Source organism: Eumetopias jubatus, unplaced genomic scaffold, assembly GCF_037043125.1.
Source record: "Eumetopias jubatus isolate StellerSeaLion01/CBP00866 unplaced genomic scaffold, mEumJub1_p1.0 scaffold_16, whole genome shotgun sequence".
Lineage (NCBI taxonomy): Eukaryota > Metazoa > Chordata > Mammalia > Carnivora > Otariidae > Eumetopias > Eumetopias jubatus.
Genome location: NW_028274822.1, coordinates 53,613,166 through 53,628,065, shown reverse-complemented (window position 1 = coordinate 53,628,065; position 14,900 = coordinate 53,613,166). Strand labels below are relative to the sequence as shown.

The window sequence follows — 14,900 nt, the reverse complement described above, 5'->3', positions numbered from 1 at the left end:
TCCTGTTACCCCCAGGAGAGGGCAGCCTGGCCAGGCTGTTTTTCTCACTTCCGGGAAAACTCCTGGCTGTTTTGCTTGCTTTCTTTTAAAATCCAAGGAGAGAGAGAGACAGTTTCCTGCCTTAAGCCTTTTCCTTTCTCCCTCTTTTTTTTTTTTTTGTAAATGACAGGCAATTTCAGTTTACTATAATTACCACGGAGGTTTGACTAACTCCACCCTTAGATGATAAGGCAACTGTTTTATTACCTCTCAGCCAGGTGCCTGAGGGTGACAAGACTTGCCTTTATCTGGAGACCTGACAAGGTATCAACAACTGCAAATGGGCTGAATCTTTGAGCAGTGGCCATCCAAATGCTTCCCTTCTCTGTGATCCATTCCCCGGCTCTTTATTGGTAGTTACTTTCGATCCAAACACCAGCACTGGTTTGCTCTAGTTTTTCCGCATTCCTGCACTTGGCACATCAGCCGTCATACTGCTATGGCAATTACAAATGGTGTAAATTACAAACCCCGGCCCCAAGCCTACAAGAGACTGTATTAACATCCTCTGGCTTGGTAGATTTGCAGTGGTAGTATAGTTGCCTTTTCAAAGAATTGAGGCTTGATATAATCTCTCACCTATGACCAGAAACCCAAAATAATCAAATCGTTTTGCCTTTACTTTCTCTGGTTCTTTTTTGAAAAGGAGAATGTTACCCACAGCAGGAGGGAGTGCAGTGCTTGTTTTAGATACTGCACATTTCTAGTGCTTGATCTATGTATGTCTGCTGCTCTATAATGTGTCTACCCGCCCCTCGGTTTATTCTTTAATTCAAGCTCTTACATGGCTTATCTCCTCTCAGGTTAGAAATGTGGTGTAAAAATGTGCATTTTGAAAATAATTTTGGTGGTGCCTAGGTGGCTCAGTCGGTTAAGCATCTGCCTTTAGCTCAGGTCGTGATCCCAGGGTCCTGGGATCCAGTCCCCATGTGGGCTCCTTGCTCAGCGGGGAGTCTGCTTCTCCCTCTGCCCTGCTTGTGCTCGCTCGCTCTCTCAAATACATAAAATGAAAGAAAGAAGGAAAGGGAAAGGGAAAGGAAAGGAAGAAAGAAAGAAAGAAAAGAATTTTCAAACTGTGTGTATTAGGCAGGGCTCCAGTGAGTTAAGAGTGCCTTTGCAGAGAAACTTCTAGGTGAGTGTTCTAAGCCGCATGTACTTAGCATGGTGCCCAGCCTGGACCTAGCACAGAGCCACCCTCCTGTGAGTACAAATTATGGTGGGTCAAGAACATTAGTTTCATTTATTTTACTGGGAAGTAACTGTAGCCTGAGGGCAGGGGGTGAGAATGAGAAAGAGAATGACGGAAAAGGTGAGTGAAAACATATTCACGCAACCTTGCAAATATGAGGTGTTTATCTTCAAGAACACGTAAGACTATCCCATTCTGTAGTTTATGTACACATCATTCCACCTTGTGGGGAAAGGTTACTTGAAAGCCCCTACTAGCATCCCAATTACCATTTTCACAAAAATCAAAACTAGATGTTTCTGAATACAGTGTGTGTGAAACCAGTGAACACCCAGAACTCCAACACGGTCAAGAAAAGAGAGACGATGTCAGGAGTATCATCAAACCTATCTTGGATTTCTCTTTTCCTTAAACATATGGAAACCTTGCCCGCCTAGACGCAGAGTCCGCCACCACCCCTCCGACCCATCCACAATCCCCCCATCCCTTCTGTAGGCTTTGTTGGGACACAGCTCCAGGCAGGGCCTGAGATGCCTCTGAAGGAGAGAGTCTCCAGCTGGAGCACTTACTGCTCCAAGGCTTCCAAAAGGAGCAGGGAAACATCATTCCTTCATCTGCAATTCTGAAAGCCATTGGCCAAAACCTGACCTTGGAACTGCTTGCAGTGTGACTGGTCTACCTTCTGGCAGACAAACAGGTTAGAGTACGTGATTAAGAGGCACTGCCCCAGATCCCCGGGGTATGGCAGGTATATTAGCTTTCTACAATCCAAAAAAGTTCTGAATTCCAAACACATTCAACCAAGAGAGTCAGATAAAGGCTTTTAGACACAGCCAATATTCTCGTAAGGGTTCAAAGGAGAATCTTAAAGACAAAACTAGAAGGCAGCTCTTTCAAATCTAAGTAAGAAGGCTTAGGTGGGAAGAAGTCAGGCTCCAGCCAGACTCCACCCTGGAGAACCTGGGCAGCTCACCCTCTCCAGCCTCCTTGTCACTTGTGGAATTGGGATTCTAGGTACAGCGCCTGGCTCTCTTGGACACAGTGAAGGTGGACGATGGTGGGGGCAGGTAGACTAGTAAATCGATACCAATTTTAGTGCCAGTCTCATCAGTCTTCTAGGTTATTTTTATTAAATTTTTGCCAAATGACAAAAACCCAACTGTAAAGTAGAATTTGTAATGCAATCTTTAAGGGGCCCTTTCCATACCAACTGTGAAGACTGACTGGAGGACCGAAGTCCTGTTTGGAGCGTAGTATAGACAGGCCTGGGGACACCTGGGCAGGTCCTTCTCTGGATCTGTGTTCTCATCTGTCAGGGATACAGTTGGATAAGGAGGTGTCATTTTAAGCGCTGATTCAGTTATTTGAGACTCAGTAGCAGGCTGGTCTCCTTCCTGGGCCGAGTTGGCTAACAGAAAACTGTGTTCTACAGATTAACAGGCAGTTTTCCTGTTTTTCCTTTGAAAAGGGGGGTTTCAGAGAGGAAAGAAGAATGGAGTGGGATGAATAATTAACTGCCTAACTACACACACCAGGGCGTCCTGTGGCCTCCCACATGCCCTGCTCTCCAGACCCGGATAATTACTCCTCATCATGCTGAAACCAACAGGAAGGAATGGTGGATGCATTTTCTTTCTTCTACACTTCCCCACACATCCTGTTTTCCCGGGTTGGGGGATTTGAGCTTGCCTTGTGCAAAAGCTTCTGCTCCAGGCCAAGCTCTCCCTGCAGACACCACCCCCCCCCCCATCCATAGGGCAGCAGAAGCAGGCAGCTGATAGGGCTGCCCCCTCTCCAAAGCCCAGGCTTTGACAATGAGCAGGGGCTACCGACACATCCAGCTGGAAGTTTCAGTCAGGACTTAGCCTGACTGGACTCGTGACACATGCTGGTTTGCACACAGGTCACTCGCCGCACAGCCAACTGACTTTCTCAAGTGGGACAAGTTGGCAATACGTGCCTGATACCCTGTTCCCACCGACTGTCAGCTACTCCATACAGACCCGGGGTGAGGTAGGCTTGAGTTCTACTTTGTTTACCAGACACCGAACAACATGGCAAGAGAGTCCTGTTTGGTTGTGTGATTCCACTCCAGATTTTTCCCTTTATTCTAGGCTCCAGGTCCCACTGTGCAGGTGCTACCAATTCTCATGAAATAAGACCAGGAAGTAAAGAAAGTTCTTGACTCTCAGATATCCACCTTGTGCAAGCAGAGAATAGCAGAATATTAAGAGGGCAAAGAAAGGCAGATGCACGGGAAAAGAGCAGTTAGCATCATGGGCCCCTCCCGAGGCCATTTGCTGAGGGCCCCTGGGTAAAACCAAACAGAGGATAGAGGAAGTTAGGTGAATAATCCATAGGGCCAACTGCTTTCAGGTGGTATTAGTTTGGGCTTTTGCATACTAGCTCATGGTGAGAGTTGGCCAATCACAATCACACTCAGCCAGCCCTTGGCCAATGCCAAACAGAAGTGGGCATCGGTGACAGGAGATTCAGTTGTAATATCCAATGTCACAGAGAATGGCTTCGCCGAGTATTCACTTCACTTCTACCCCGGTGACCTCCCTTTCCAGATTAGTAGTCCTTTTTTCTTTTTCTCCAGGAAATGTGTTCTCATCCCTGTTCCTTCCTTCATGTAACAAGTACTTTACTACAGTACTCCCATGTGCCATGCATATTCCAAGCACTGCGGTCATCATGAATAGAACGGACCACAATGCCTGACCTGCTGGTTCTTACATCCTTAACTATACTCCTTTCTCAGAATTCCTAGTCAGGAAAAAAAAAAAAAAATCACCTACAGAGTCTATAGGAAAGTATCACTGTGAAGTGACACCTGACAAGAAATGAAAGCTAGCTGATGAGAAGCTTAAAAGAAAAATTTCCTTCCCCACTCTTGGCACCATCCTTACCCCAGGCCTTGTAGTCCTTAGTCTGCACTAACCTGAGGAGTTGGTAGACCAACTGCCCAAACAGGAAACCTTATATAATTTGGTAACCCTGACCTTGGGCCCTGAATCTTCCCCTCCTGTAAACAATCCATTCAATCCAGGAAAACCTGCAGCCTGGCTGGGACAAATTTTGAAAAACACACACAATGTTACAAACATTGAAAAAAAATCCCTAAGTCCTAGAGGAAGTGACATATCTGACTCAATGGTAGAAATCACTTCATAAAGTGATGGAACAAATGGAAACTTAATCCTAACAGATGAAACTGCCAGGGCAGTCACTTCTGTACATGGATGACTCAACAGCACCTGTTGGAAAGACCGGGAAAATGAGCCGTGAAATCCTGATCACATTCCCTTCTGGAAGCAATGGCCCTGCCTTGCAAATTAGTAAGCCCCATGTTCTCAACATCCTGCCTTCAGTATTTGTGCCTAGATCTTAAGGAGGCTATGACTCACCGTGGCTACTGGTCAAATGATTCTTACTCAGAGCTGTGGGCTTTTAATCTTTAGTATTAAATGGTCTAGGCAAATACTAGCCAAATAAATGTCTGTCTACTTTCAAGATATGCCTTTGAAATGACTGATTTCAGGCAACAACTGGTTTTCCATATGGTAACCCTCAATTTCTAATATTATTTAACTTGCTGCCAAGCTTCATTAAAAGTCCACATTAGAAGTTTTAGACCTCAGTCCCCGAACCTGGGCCTTCTAAAATGACTTTTCTCCAAACATCATTTAACTTCCTTTAATTTTGTTAATTAATGGAACTTTCTGAAAAGCACAGTTACTTTGATCTAAACCTCTTGCTTAGTTTCCAGTTAACATTTCCAGAGGGAGAAAGAACGGATGCCTTCACAACTGGCGGGAGCTATCAGCAGCTCACAACTGTAGCCTTCCCCCCAAATCAGAGACATCAGAAGGGGGAGTACCTGAGAGAAAGAAGACTGGTTAAAAATAGTGCCCTTGGCACTTCTGTGGGTGTTTGCCCCACACAGAGAATAAAAGCTAAACTGGTACTGCAGACCCTACTCTCTGGGAAGCTGGGCCTGCAGTCTGGGAATCCTAAATAATCCTTGCAAGTAGATTAACTGGAAGACAGAGGTGTGAATTAAAAATGTTCCTGCCCCAGAGAAAGGTTTCTGCATAGAAGTCACAAAATCACATAAAAATTACAAATGCAAAATGCAAGTCCCGCCCGGCAAGAATCCTCAGTTTCGTGGCTGTTACTCCTTGCTGCCACCCACCTAACCAACCGGCTACAGCCGTTCTTGCTTTTCAACTTGCCGCCATAGAAAATGTTACCCTAGCTGCTGTTGAAAAACAACAAAAAACACTTCAACCCAGAGATCTTATGCTGAAGCTAGGGTAAAATTTTTGGTAAGGCGAGAAGTTAAAAGGCAAGACGTTCTGAATCTTGACTAGCGCTCTTGATGTCTTTTTGGAGGACAAGTCTAGCAAAGACGTCCTGCCCTTTCCCTAGCCTGACTTACCTCGGGTCTGAGCCGCGGATTTCACGGTACCTCGGTGATGTTCCGAGCTTAGCCACAAGGCGGCACTCGAGAGCAGGGCTGCCCGCCGCAGTACCTTTTTCTCAGCTTCTTGGCTGGGGGGTGGGGCGGGGTAGGGGTGGTGGTGGCGGGGGGAGATGCAGCTGGTTTTAAAAAAATCCATTTGTTCTCTGAGATGATGCCACTTGCCATTTTATAAAGCAAAGGTTGCCACGTTACCTGTTGCCAGGTTCCTGGGAGGGCTTGGGGGAAATGTGGGCGAGAAAGGTACAGCACGAAGCCCTCCAGCTTGGTGCCTTTCAAGCTCTTTGGACCGGGCCGGCGCTGACGTTTGGAGAGCAGCTGCCGCGCATTGCCTGAGCATTGTTTGGTTGTAGTTCTAACAGAGGAGTGGCTGCCTGTTACATCATTTCCAGGCATGAAGTGCCTGGGGCTTTTTTCCCCCGTTTTTAATGAGTAACTCTGACCCCTCCCTCCCTGGATTTTGGTACAGTGCAGGCACTGTGCTCCACAGCCTCACCTCAGGAAGCCCAAGTTTTGTAGCAACTTGTTAAAACAACTTGGGGGCCTCTTAGAAAAGGAAAAAAATAAAAAGCTGTGACTCTGAAACAAACCTTCCCATTCTTCCCTGGGAGAACAATGTTGTGTTTGATTAGCAGCGGAGCGCGGCTGCCCGCGAGATCTGGTCTCCCGCAAGAGCCGGGCTGCTATCACATGAATAGATCTCCAAGCCAGACATGCCGAGGCTTGGGGCATTTGTCTGGCATTAGGAAGTGTCTGGAATACTAGTAACTACCAACTGGCAAGTCCTATGACTAAAGAGTTATTACACCACCCCTCCCTCTCTGTCCACATTCCCTGCCCTTCCCCTACACGCTCACACAAGCGTGCTTTTTTCTACTTCGGCGGAGGAAAGGTTACCTAGTCTCTGTGGTTTCCGTGGAGGCCGGCTTTGGTGGAAACCGTTCTCATGGCCACGGCCCTGGAGCCAACACTAACCCGGAGAACAGGCGAGAAGCCGGGTCGCGCTCCCAGGAGCCCCGCGCGGGCCCCGCCCTCTCACCGTGGGGCCGGCTCTGAGCCGACCACTGACCGCCGCACTTCGGGTGGCCTGGAGATGTTCAGCTGTAAATATTTTGAAACAAGGGGGCGATTTTTCCATGTGTTATTTTGTGGAGTTTTTTTTTTTTTTGCAGTATTTTTATTTTTATTTTATTTTGAGAGAGAGCGCGCACAGAAGAGCGGTTGGGAGGGGTGGGGGGGGCAGAGGGAGAGGGAAAGAGGATCTTAAGCAGGCTCCTCGCCCAGCGCCGAGCCCACTTTTGCAGTATTTTTTTAAAAGATGCGGCTGGTGCAACCCTTGTTGACCACTCCAAATTTGTTCATTCTCCATGCCTTTGACAGGTTCCTGCAGAGTGCAAAGTACAGTGCTGGGGGCCGTTTGGGGGCATTTTCTCCTGGGAAGCATCACGCTTTACTGGATAAGGTATTTAATCTGAGGTTTAATGGGCAGATGAATACAGGTGGTTTGAAGAAAGGAAAAGAGCTGGGATTGAGGCCTCTGAGTTATGCTAACTCCACTACTTAGTAGCTGTGTAAGACAGAGACCTCAGTTACCTGCTCTGAGCCTCAGTCTTACCATCAGACAAATGGGGAGACTAAGAGCTTCCTCTGTCATGAGACCATGTCTATTAAGTTCTTAGCACAGTGTGTTAGAGAGTAAGGATTCACTCTCTGGTGATTTGATCTAATGGCACTCGTGGAGAGTCTGAACTAAAGGGGCACCCTGGGGCTCAGCTGGCGGAGCACACCATTCTTGATTCCTGCAGTCCTGAGTTCAAGCCTCACCTTGGGTATAGAGCTTAAAAATTAAAAAAAAAAAAAAAGTCTGGACTAATGTTCCATCTTATCATCTTTGTTTTCCCTGGGTTTGTGCTTTCACCCGGTGAACGACTCAGGCCGGAACGCTGGTTTGTCTGGCACTTGGTGGGGGAGTCGTCCAGCCTGCGCAGCAAATCACCGCGGGGAGGTGACCTCCGATTGTCAGTTCAGCACTTCTCGGCCTACTTGATGCCAAGCAGCAATCTGATTCGCAGCTTTGCCCTGGTCTGCGCCAAAATGCATTCCCAGGATGCCAGAACACTGGTCATTGCTACCAAACATCCGTGTTGGTAACGCTCCCTAACCTCCCTTGGCTTCCTTCTTCAGCTTTTTCACTTCACTCTCAATGGGTCTCTACTTCTCAAATTCTTTTCTAGCTTTTATTAATATTCATAAAACCATGGGAACTCCAGTTTGAAAGAAATCTTGTCACCTACTTCAGGCTCCCATCACACGGTGGTACAATTTTCATAACTTCCCAGCCAAAAGATGAGCTGGCCTGTGCTTAACACCTCTGGAGACCAAGAAGCTCATTACCCAGCAAGAGCCCCATATTCCTCCTTTGAACAACTGAACTAGAGAATTATTCTTAGTGCCTCTCTGAGCTCTTCTTACCTTGGTGGTTTCCCACCGTGCCTTATATAAAGCTAGTCCATGCCAACCTCGACACAAGAGGCTTCGAAATCATTGGAAATTCTTCTGTCTTCCTTCTCTTGCAAACTAAACATCCTCTCTCCTTAATCCACTCCTCCTAAGATATGGTTTTTCTTTCCTTGGAGCACTCTGCAATGCCCCCTTAAAGAGAAGAAGCTAGAATGAAACGCAGCACCACAATCCTCTGGTTGTTCTAGATGTCACACTTGGTACTCAGATACACCCTCTTAGAAAGAGGCAGCTTACCTGGTGCTAAAACCACAAGCTTGTATTTGTGCACTGGCCCCTCTCTGTCTAAGTTTATGTCTTCCACATTTCTTTTTTTTTCTTTTGGCCTCTTCACATCCTTTTGCTTTCTAAAATAGCCTGTAGTTTCAAGTTACCTCCCTCGTATGTTCTTATCCCACACTACCTCTGCCCTTGCCGCTGGATTAGCAAATGTTTCCTGTCAGTGCTTCTCAAACTATCTCTGGGGATGGACCAGTTTGTTTGGTGTCCAATCTGTTGCAGATCGATATTTTGGTAAAAATGCAGTAAAATGAATCACTGGATAAAGGGAATTAAAAAAATGAGACACCCAAAACCAAGCCCTGGTCTTCTTTTTGTTAGATTCAACCAATGAAATAGTCTTTAGGATTGCTGTAAAGGTGGCTAAAAGTTTACTCTCAGTTTTCATGGCATATCTCAAGATACGCTCATCGAATAGTTTGTGACTTGACACCTACCTGTCTGTGGACCACACTTTGACCAGTGCCACACTACGCATACAGGTGCGCTGGAAATGCTTCACAACTGGCTCTCTCAGGCAGGGGTAGTATTTCCCAATTTCCATTGTGTAAATATTCACACCAAGGTCAGTTTCAAGCTATCAATGAAACGTCACTAAACAGAGACCTGGGAAGAGTTTTGCAAAATTAGCTAGCAAGCTGACAAAAGCCAGTTCCAGCATCCCCGCTCTTAACCCCATTTGATTTTTTTAATCTTTTGAGGGCTTGTTAAACTGTTGTTGGCCAGACCAAATTACCCAAATCAAGAGACCTTTGCCCTCCACAGAAACTAGACAGTGGGTTGAGGCAGGCCTTCTCTCTCTGGTGGTCTTCAGCTCAGTAAGTGCAGACCATCTGATAACAACTCAGCAAATCCAGGATAGCTTTGACCATGACTTCTGTGTAGAAGCCAGCCACTACTAAATGCAGATCAACACAGCTTGCTTCATGGTTAATAATGTCTGAGGGTAACTTGTTTACGTCAAAAAGGTGTTGTTTGACTACTGTACGACTCTATGTATATGTATATTTTGGAATTCTTTCATTGTCCTTTTGTGGTTTTTATCTGTAGTTCTTATGGGCTTGTATTTGAAAGAGTTTCTAAAAAGTAACAAGGAAGTGCTAAATAATTCCTCAACGTAGCTTTATGGTATATGACACATTAGCTTAGCCCGTCAGAAGGTCTTATTCTTTTGAAGACTTTATTTATTTTATTTTATTTTAATTTTTAAAGATTTTATTTATTTATTTGACAGAGAGAGACACGTGAGAGAGGGAACACAAGCAGGGGGAGTGGGAGAGGGAGAAGCAGGCTTCCCGCCGAGCAGGGAGCCCGATGTGGGGCTTGATCCCAGGACCCTGGGATCATGACCTGAGCCGACGGCAGACACCTAAGGACTAAGCCACCCAGGCGCCCCTATTTGTTTATTTTAAAAAGAGAAAGAGAGCACCCACATGAGCAGGGGGAGAAGGTGGAGAGGGACGAGCCGACTCCACGCTGAGCTCAGTCAGTTGAGCATCCGAGTGATGCCCCAGCCAGACTGTGTATTATTAAGAAGCTAGAACATGTGGGTTTGAGCCTCCATCTGTTTTGTGGCCGCCTGACACTTGTGTGCTCTTGATCACAGAAGATAACCAGAGTGATAAGAAAGTCTAGATTTTTTTCAGAAAACCTTCACCACTACAGAAAAAAATAATTCCTGGCACAGGTCTTCCTGAGGCTTTCAACACTAGCATTATCTTCCCATGCAAAGAGAGACAATATTGAATCGTTGGCTAGAAGCTGAAATAGGATAGGAATTTGTTCTCATTTTTTTTTTTTTACTTCTTCTTTTCCTCCTCCCCTCCCCCACCCCTCCCCCTCCTCCTTCTTCAGTCATTTCTTAACTTGATGTAAAAGCCGGTCTCCCGTCTCTATGCTCTGCAGTATCCTCTGAATCAAAGTGATGCCATCAAAATGGGTAACTCTGCTCTTGCTGACTCTTCTTATAAATTAGGAGTCCTTTCACCAACTTTGAGCTGGGGCAGTAAACCATCGGGATCCAAACAAGGAAAAAAAATCAGTTTATTTGAAATGAACATATAAATACATCAAGCAAAGGAAAGCAATAATAATGGTTAAAGTACAATATCTTTTCTTTAAGTTCCAATTGAATAAAAGGAGCACTTGCATTTTTTAATCACTGTTTTGAGAATGTTACTCTCAAACAAAAGTATTTCACTGATGGCATATAAGCCACTTATTTTCTCTTTCTGTCTTGACCAGACAAGATTTATTTACTTGTGTTTCATCTCCTTGAACCTCACTCTACTACACCCCTCTGGGCGCTCAGACTCCAGTGGATTCTAAATTATTCACGGTGCTGAATCATGAGAGTAGAATTAGGAGAATAAAAAGATCTTAGGAGAGAAGAAAGAATTTAGCCTGCAAAACCAGGAAAGAGTGATGCTGGGAGAAATTGGGAATTTGGTTGTCTGATTTCTGGAGCAGCCTCGTATGCGAAAGAATTGGGGCATGAGAAGGAAGGGGGTTATGGGAAATGTGAGCTGTGTCTTGGATCTCCTTTCTTCTCTGGCAGAGGGCATTCTTAAAGATTGGAATTCCTTTTAGATTTCTACTTGATAATTGATGGGTGGTGCCTCTTTGAATGTAACTCTGATAACTGTGGCAGATTTGTGCCAAGCCCCACACAGCAGTGAAATCTCATAATGAAGCCCCTTGAATCTAACACCATAGCAGGTGATTCCTGTCTTCTGTTCAGCTCCCTTCTTCGAGGTGAGGCAATCCCAAATTCTTACCTCCTTTGGGCACTGGGGCTGGGTCAGCCTATTGGGAAAGCCACGTCCTCAGGATTCTCCCTGTCCAGTCTAACCCTAGTGGATTCCTAGCATTGCCGCTGCGGTCCTGCCCATCCCCATTGATCGAAGTACTCAGTTATCCCCACTGATCCAGGAGGGGAGCTGACAACAGCCACCAGATGGCACCAAATTGCAGTTGGCCCTGGGGAGTGTCCCCAAACCCCATCATTACGCTGGAAATACTGTGACACCCTCCTTTCTATATTTCCCATATCACACATCACATCATGGCAAAATTTCTACCGTAAATCACAGCAAAAGAAAGAATACTCTATTTGGCTGCATTGTGCAGTTTTGATTGTCCACACCGAAAGAGGAAACGGTAACTAACAAGAAGCCATAAACAACCCCCAGAGATCAGACATTTCTTTGTTAGAATGGGGTATTTCATTTCTTTGGAATACGAGTGGGCCGAATGTCCTGAGCATCCATTTTCAACAAACTAATGAGTTCACACTGTAATGACTTGTCTTAAGAGAAGTAATAAAATGATCTGGTTTCCCACTAGATTTGAAGTGACTGACCCTGTCCTACCTATGGTCACCCCTCCTCCCACCCAGTCTGAGCCTCGGCCTGAGCAGGGTTATCCCTTCAAACCTTCCCAGGAAGCAGGAAGCAGCTCCTCAGTAGGCCGGTGCATGACACTAAACTAAACTGGGTGAGGCAAAAAATCATCAGTGCACGGGTTTGCATGACTTAGCCCGGGGCTTCGCTGTAGCCTAGTGGGGGAACCTGAGACCAGTGTGGCTCTGCTCCTGGCTCTGCCCCTCGCAGGTGGGCACTGTGAGCCTGCACTGCTTGTATTACCTCTAAGGCACCTTAGCTGAAAACTCTAGATGTTGGGCTGGGAATTGCCGAGAGCCCTGTTCAAACTGAAGGATGTACAGAGTCCACGCACCAAGCTTAGGTGGAAGGTTCTCCCAGGGTGAGCCTCAGGCAGTCATTCATTCTGGGTAACCGAGCGGTGGCCACATTTATATTGTTTACGTTACCCCCCACCTCCAGGGCATATATGTTCCATCAGGTAATCCCTAGGAAGTAGCAAAATATTTCGGTCCCTATCTCTTTTACGGTTAAGGAAATTACTCCCAATCACAAGCCAGTGGCACCACAGGACAGCGTAATAGGATCCTTCTGTTTATTGTTCCTTATAGGACACTGTCTTTGAGTGGCCTCAGGAAACATCCAAATATTAAAGCAAGTTATCTCAATTTAGTGAGATGGCCCCAGTGGCAGCTCAAACGAGGGTTGAGATGGTGTGGTCAGGAGTGGCTGATTTGGTCTAACAGTGACCGCCTGCTGTGAATGGGCAAGGCATGGGGGGAGGGATGTGCCGGAAACACAACAGTTTGAATCATTGTTAAGAGGACTTAACAAAAGTCTTTAGAAAGCTGGTTCAGGAATTGTTCTCTTCTGGCAGGGAGTTCACTTGAAAATGTAATCATTCTTTCTGATCTGTATTTTGTACATCATGCTCCACAAATGGAAAGCTGAAAACCAGTGTGTAAATCTTCTTCCTATAACCTCAGAGTTGTGATCAGGTAGTTGGAGAGAAGAGCAAAGGCTACTTTAGCCAGAGCCTCTGGGAGGATCTTGACTAAACTGTACAGGTCCAGAAAGGACCCCTTTCTGCAGAGACCCAGGCCCCTGAGTCGATTAAGTTGCCTTGAAGGACAGCATTTTACGGAGTAGGCTCATACAAGCCCATCTCCCACCCCTCCACCCCCCACCACAGATTTAGAAAAGACGGAGACTACATTAGGATACTTTTGTGCAGTATATTCCCTCTTAGAGGACAATTCTGCTCAGAAATAAAAACGAAAAATTTCAGAAAAGAAGTTTATACAGTGAGCATCTATCCAGAGGAAGGAAGGTGGGAAGGAAGGAAGGAAGGAGGAGGGGGGAGGGGAAGGGCGCTGGGAGGAGGGGAGACAAAGACAGGAAGGAAGAGAGGGAGAGAAGGAGGGAGGGAGGGAGAAAGAAAGGAAGAAACAGCCCAGGAAGCTGGGACAGCTCTGTGCGCCGCCCTGCCCACCCCCGGGCACTTCCCACTGTGGTTAGGATCAGACCACACTTGCTCACAACCTCTTTGCTTTCTTTCCACCACTGCAATCTTCTCCAGCGAGTTATGTTGTTTAACATTAGCTATATTTCGTATTTTCCTGAGCAGGCAGAGACAACCCTGGGTCTATCTACATGTATACACATTCTCTCTCAGGGTGTACTGTTGCCTGGGAAGATTTCTACAGATGGCTATCTTAGGTTAATTCATATTAACTTCCATTTCAGAAACGTCCATCTCAGAGGGTGCTGTTTTCCGGTCTTTTTTCCCCTCAGTCTTGTGGGAGCGTCCCCTCATAGGAGGCTCAACTATACCCCCGAAGCAGGGATCTCACTTACTCTATCAACAGGCTTGTTTTCATGCTCAATATCTTTGTGTGTTTCATGTGCCCTGATTTCCAGTGGATGTTAGTTACAATACAGAAATTAAAACCCACACAGAAATCACAGTGTCTCTGTTTTCACTGTCTTCCAGTGTCATCTTGCATTACAACATATAAGAAGACACCACCTCCAGTCCCACCCAGAACTACCACGAAACCTTTCATTTCTATCACAGCCCAGAGTAGCACAGAGTCTGCCCAGGATGCCTACATGGATGGACAGGGCCAGCGAGGAGATATTATCAGCCAGTCTGGACTGAGCAACTCCACGGAGAGCCTGGACAGTATGAAGGCTCTGACAGCCGCCATCGAAGCTGCAAATGCCCAGATCCACGGCCCTGCAAGTCAACACATGAGCAACAACCCTGCCGCTGTCACTACCACGACCACCATAGCCACTGTCACTACAGAGGACAGGAAGAAGGATCACTTTAAGAAAAATCGATGTCTTTCTATTGGGATACAGGTAACAGCCTCCCTTTCTGTCCTTTGAAATAGGGACCCCAAAACTCAAGAAATTAAGTACTTTTATTTTTCCAGAAGATTTGCCATCTGGCCATTTTGGGTGATAGGCCATGTGGGGGACCAGATTTTCAAATGATTGGCTCTGGAATTCCTACATTGTTAAATGTGACTTAAAAATTATGAAGAGATTTTGTCTGTAGGCATTATTAGAGGCTGCTATTTTTGTCCTCTAAATTAAATGTGTGACTCAAAGCACTGGGATAGCTAAACGAACATGAATACAATCACCCACAAAGTGCCCTCAATTCCTGATGCCCATTTTGATTCTCAAAAAAGGAGTGGACATCCAAGAATAACCTGGGTTACTGAGTTGTGTTATAGTATGTTCGACACTATTGAGTAACCATCTGAGAACAAAAATGTGAATCACTTCTCATACACGTGGGAGTGAAGGGGAGCAAGACCAAAGTGACTGGTAGTGTAGAAAGCAATCACTCACATCACAGCTTCATGAGCAAAGAATGTGCAGTAGTTTCAGCATAATTGTTGGTTATTTAATCATGCATTTCAAAAAATGGTAGATAATTCAGCAGGCTTCTCAGTTCAGCCCAGTGTTTTCTGCTGCTCAAAGATAAGATCAA

General features: G+C 45.9%; 1 protein-coding gene across 14 annotated transcripts in view; it reads left to right on the top strand.

Annotated features, from left to right (window-relative positions):
• DLGAP1 (DLG associated protein 1) overlaps positions 1 to 14,900 on the top strand; it is a 306,524-nt gene that overhangs the window by 230,318 nt on the left and 61,306 nt on the right. For 12 of the 14 annotated variants that reach the window (XM_088019672.1, XM_088019671.1, XM_088019678.1 and 9 more), the window contains one exon: positions 13,887 to 14,260. In XM_088019672.1, coding sequence (XP_087875798.1) covers positions 13,887 to 14,260 — 374 coding nt within the window. The remainder of the gene's footprint in view (positions 1 to 13,886; positions 14,261 to 14,900) is intronic. The other 2 variants (XM_088019683.1, XM_088019684.1) reach the window with 1 other exon arrangement.